Source organism: Sinocyclocheilus anshuiensis, unplaced genomic scaffold (assembly GCF_001515605.1).
Source record: "Sinocyclocheilus anshuiensis isolate Anshui unplaced genomic scaffold, SAMN03320099.WGS_v1.1 scaffold36, whole genome shotgun sequence".
NCBI classification, from domain to species: Eukaryota; Metazoa; Chordata; class Actinopteri; order Cypriniformes; family Cyprinidae; genus Sinocyclocheilus; species Sinocyclocheilus anshuiensis.
In genome coordinates this window covers 222,402-227,775 of record NW_015554072.1, presented here as the reverse complement: position 1 = coordinate 227,775, position 5,374 = coordinate 222,402, and the positions used below count along the sequence as shown (strand labels likewise).

The 5,374-nt window shown below is 34.2% G+C and overlaps 1 protein-coding gene across 1 annotated transcript in view; it reads left to right on the top strand.

Moving 5' to 3' along the window:
* LOC107668732 (apoptosis-inducing factor 3-like) overlaps positions 1 to 5,290 on the top strand; it is a 23,254-nt gene extending 17,964 nt beyond the window's left edge. Inside the window, exons 14-19 of the mRNA XM_016460705.1 lie at positions 1,786 to 1,862; positions 2,119 to 2,236; positions 2,323 to 2,421; positions 2,539 to 2,614; positions 3,440 to 3,544; positions 4,556 to 5,290. Coding sequence (XP_016316191.1) covers positions 1,786 to 1,862; positions 2,119 to 2,236; positions 2,323 to 2,421; positions 2,539 to 2,614; positions 3,440 to 3,544; positions 4,556 to 4,598 — 518 coding nt within the window. The 3' untranslated portion in view covers positions 4,599 to 5,290. The remainder of the gene's footprint in view (positions 1 to 1,785; positions 1,863 to 2,118; positions 2,237 to 2,322; positions 2,422 to 2,538; positions 2,615 to 3,439; positions 3,545 to 4,555) is intronic.
* The last annotated feature ends 84 nt before the right edge of the window (positions 5,291 to 5,374 follow it).

Below are 5,374 nucleotides of genomic sequence, written 5' to 3'. Positions count from 1 at the left end.
CGTGCTCTCTCTTTCTCTCTCCCTCCCTCTCTTTTGCTCTCATTCCTGTAGAGTGATTAATTACACCTGGTCTTACAGTAGTACTGCTTAGCTTTGAATATTTTCAGACACAGCTATTGCAATAATGGATTGGTCTTGGGGTGAAAGGCCAGAACTCATAACACAAGTGAGCACACAGTCAGCAAAGTAAATGTATAATTGAGAATAAGCAGAACTGTGATCTATTATGAAATTACATTTGATAAAGTTTGATAACCATTTATTTCAAAAGAAATAACGTACTGAGATTTGAACACTGTATTATAAGTCATGGTGGTAAGAAAATGGGCAACTATGACATAAATGTTAAACTGAAATATTTTTGTTTTTTTTGGTTTCGATAGTTCTCTCTCTCTCTGTCCCTCTCTTTCTCTTGCTCTCGTTCCTGTAGCGTGATTAATTACATCTGCTCTCACAGTAGCACTGCTTAGCTTTGAATATTTTCAAACATGGTTTTTGCAATAATGGAATGGCCCTGGGCTAAAAGGCCAGAACTCATAACACAAGTGAGCACACAGTCAGCAAAGTAAATATATAATTGAGAAGAAGCAGAACTGTGATCTATTATGAAATTACACTTTGATAAATATTTCTTCCTAAAGAAAGAACATAATGAGATTTGGACACTGTATTATAAGTCATGGTGGTAAGAAAATTGGCAACTATGACATTAATGTTAAACTGCTTTTTATTTTTATTTTTGTTTCAATAGTTAAAAGAAGTGGTTCTAAAAAGTGGCAAAGTCTTGAGAGCTGACGTCTGTGTTATTGGCATTGGTGAGTCTGTGTGATTATTGAAATTTGGCTTCTCATTTTTCTTTTTTGCTCTCAGTTTCCCATTTCAGGTCCCATTGTAGTCTTGGCTACAAAATTAAATAATACATCTTTTTTTTTAAGGTTTTTGAAATAAATCTCTGCATTTGTTTGATCTAAAATACGGTAAAAACAGTAATATTGTGAATATAATTTTACTATTTAAAATAACTGTTTTCTATTTTAATATTTTAAAACGTAATTTATTTCTGTGATTCTTTGATGAATAGAACGTTCAAAATAACAGCATTTCTTTGAAATAGAAAAAATCTGTAACATTCTAAAAGTCTTAACTGTCACTTTTGACCAATTCAACACATCCTTGCTAAATAAAAGTATTAATTTCTTTAAAAAAATTTCTGACACCAAACTTTTGAACAGTAGCATGTGTGTGTGTGTGTGTGTGTGTGTGTGTGTGTGTATATAAAAATACATTCACTGAACATAGTTCAGCATCATTACTCCAGTCTTCAGTGTCACATGATCCTTCAGAAATCAGTCTAATATGCTGATTTGCTGCTCAAGAGACATTTCTTCTTTTTATCAGTTAAAAATAGTTGTGCTGCTTAATATTTCTGTGGAAACTGTCACACATTTTTTCAGGATTCTTTGATGAATAGAAAGTTCAAAAGAACAGTATTTATTTGAAATATAAATATTTTGCAACATTCTAAAAGTCTTAACTGTCACAATTCAACGCATCCTTGTTAAATAAAAGTATTAATTTCTTAAAAAAAATATAAAAAAATCTTTCTGCCCCCAATCTTTTGAACGGTAGTGTATATATATATACAGTAAAACAATTATGAAATACAAAACAATTCATGAAACAAAGCAAAGCAAAGATTTAAAACACATGTGACAACATGCCTCAATGAAAAATACAAATTTGTGCCGGGGTCCTGATCATAAGCGTGTATGTATGTGTTTTCAGGCTCCAGTCCAGCCACAGCATTCCTGAAGCAGAGCGGAGTGCACATGGACTCCAAAGGATTCATCCCAGTCAACAAGGTTCAGTCATTCTGCACTGTTGTTCCATATGTACTGTACATCTGTTACTGCATCTTATAGCACATTTACCGTATATCTTTTGCCATTCGGAATGTGTGTGTCTCTGCAACCTGTGATAATCTGCCCATGCTTATGTCTACTGTATCAGTGATAAATTGTTGTTTTAGTACAATGACCTGTAGTATTTCATGATTATAAGCTACAAAGCATGAGCACATACAACGCGTATGTAAACTTATACCTTTATCCCTTTCAGACCATGCAGACGAACATTGATGGGGTTTTCGCCGGCGGTGACGTGGTAACGTTTCCTCTAGCTTTACGTAGCAATAAGAAGGTGAACATACCCCACTGGCAAATGGCTCACGTACACGGTAAGACTATTCCTGTGCGTATACCAAAGATTCCTTTTTTTATGAATAATGTTTAATTTTTCAAAATTTTCTGTCTTCCACCACAGGTAGGGTGGCTGCCCTTAGCATGATGGGAAAGGCCTCAGACATTAAAACGGTGCCTTATTTCTGGACAGCCATGTTTGGGAAAAGCATACGATATGCAGGTAATTACATACTTCTAGCACTACAAATATACATAAAAAAAACCATTGAAAAACAATGAAGTTTCAGCTTCAGTGCTCCTCTGATGCATCTCAAGTGCTTTAAATGCTGTTGTCAAGGTTATGGAGATGGCTTTGATGATGTCGTCATCCAGGGGGATTTGGATGAGCTGAAATTTGTGGCATTCTACACAAAGTGAGTTGATTTGATTCTTATTGTCTCCAAATATGATCAAGCCATTTAGAGTTATTAACATTATCACATCAAAATCAGTTCTGATTTAGATCAGGGATGTGATATACTATTAGTAGTATATACTGTATACTATTGCAATATTGCTGCTAAAGTGAAATGAATAAATAAAATCAAAGTGAAAAGAGATCTTAATCGTGCAGATGAAAGAAATAGATCGAAATAATAACCAGATTTATTGGGAGTCACTTGCTAAGGCAAATATCACTGTTATAATTGCTTATATATAGAGTTAGTGTTTTATGCAAACATATTGCAACACACTCTTAAAGGGATAGTTCACCCAAAAATGAACATTTTGTCATTTACTCACCCACATGTTGTTCCAAACCTGTATGAAATTCTTTCTTCTGTTAAACACAAAAGAAGATATTTTGAAGAATGTTAAAACTCTTCCCCCGCCAATGACGAGTTATCTCATCTTTTAGAAGAAAACGCTTCCCCGCCAAAGACAAGTTTTTACGGCTTTTCGTGTTTTCATTGTTATACACTCGGGGGCGCTATTACACATCTTCTGAACGAGTACAAAAACACCTTAGCAACTGCTTAGAAATGCCCTGGCAACCACTTGCATTGTGACTGTGAGTTTTGCATGGACAAGCACTACTCAGTTTAGTTCAGAAAATGTAAAAATGTATTATTATATGATTTATAGAATTATTTAATATTATACTATATAACTGCTGTTGTACTTACTGATATTTGACTTCTTACTGTATTTCCTGTGCAGCTGATGCAAGCTGTGTGTTTAATCTGCTGTGATTATAGGAGTGAGGAGGTGGTAGCCGTGGCCAGTATGAACTACGACCCCATTGTGTCACGGGTTGCAGAAGTCTTTGGCTCTGGAAAGACGATTAGGAAACGTGACGTGGAGTAAGTACATTTTTTCTAGTTTCACAGAAAACAACAGACGTAGTAAGATGTTCCATGGTTTAAACATGTCAATACAAAAGTGACAGGTCAGACTTCTTTTCAACATTGACAGTATTAAGAAATGTTTCTTGAGCAGCAAATCCGCATATTAGAATGATTTCTGAAGGATCACGTGACACTGAAGACTGGAGTATTGATGCTGAAAATTCAGCTTTGCGTCACAGGAATAAATTACATTTTAAAATATATTCAAATAGAAAACTGTTATTTTAAATTGTAATAATATTTCATAATATTGCTGTTTGAACTGTATTTTTGATCAAATAAATGCAGCCTTGATGAGCATAAGAGACTTCTTTCAGTTTACTATACAGTGCATGGGAAAATCCCCATTACAATGAATTTATTTTTGCCTCATTAATAAGTTTGTGTGGAAAAATGACCTACATTATTTTGCATTGTCCTACATAACAAGACCTGTTCACACACCAGTGTTTTTTTTTTTATTATTTACATACTATTGCAGTTTTTATTAATATTTTGAATGAGCTTTTCAATGTTTTAAGTTTTTATTGTAATTTGTTTAATTTGTTAGTAATTTTGTAATGTGCTTTTGTAATTTTTTTTACATTAAAAATATTATTTAAACATTTAATATGACTATTTTTTAGGTTTCATTTATTTTTCTTTCACTTTTAGTGTTAGTTCAGTTTGAGTTTTTCAGTAAGTAATGTTACTTAAATTTGAACTTTCAAATTTCAGTTTCTAATTTCCATTTAGTTTAAGTTTTCAACTATTATTTTTATTTTATTTTATTAAAATGTATTTTGTTTTTATTTCAAATTTCAGTTGAATTTAATTACATTTTAATTTAATTTAATATTTTGATTAACAAAAATATTTTTAATAGTTTTAGTTACCGGACACACATTCTATGCTTTTGATCCTTCTTAACTAGAAAAGACAGTAACCGATGTTTCAAATTCTGCATTGTATTATTTTCCCCTACAGGACAGGAGACATGTCATGGCTGATCGACAAAGGCTCGCAGTGAGGATGTGATCGGCTCAGCACAGCAAGCTCCTTGAGTTTTTCTTGCCAAACTTGGACGATCACCTGTAACAGACGTAGTCTTAGTGCTGCAGCTGCAGTTGGTTAAGTGGGACACTAGATGGGAGACGTACACTGTCCTAACCCGAGCACCTGGGCCGTGCCGAGGACATCGTCCCCATGAGGTGGAACCTCTCCAGGCCTGGATCCGTTCACAGCACTAACAAATGAGCCATACCTGGTTTTTTACCCTCTCTACTAGATGGGACAGTTCTCTCTCTCTCTTGTGGGTTGGTCGAATCTTTTGCATGAAGCATCTGCCTGTACACAATGTTCACGGGAGAGCGGTTAAGGGGAATTGTCATATTTTATTTTGTACATGTAACTTTGTATATAGCTATTAACTGAAGATGCATTCAAACAATAAGACTGCACTTTTTTCTACCGAACCTCTGCTACTGAATAGCCAGGCTACAGGAATGAGAACAGAGCTGATGTCTGGCTCACATCGAAATACGCAGCTTCGCTTGTGGCAGTTTGTAGATGTAGAGAGAGCAGATGCATGATAATTCATATGCATAGTGCATTAGTTTTCATTAAGACTCTCCCAAAGGATCTTAATGTGGGATCATTATTCAGGGAAGGTAACAAGGTCCATATGTCAATGTCTATGAATATAAATCAAATATGATATATGATATAGTGTTATCATATATCAAAATTCACAGGTAAATGGGTGAATCTCACGAAACCAAAATCAAAAAGAAATTATATATATAT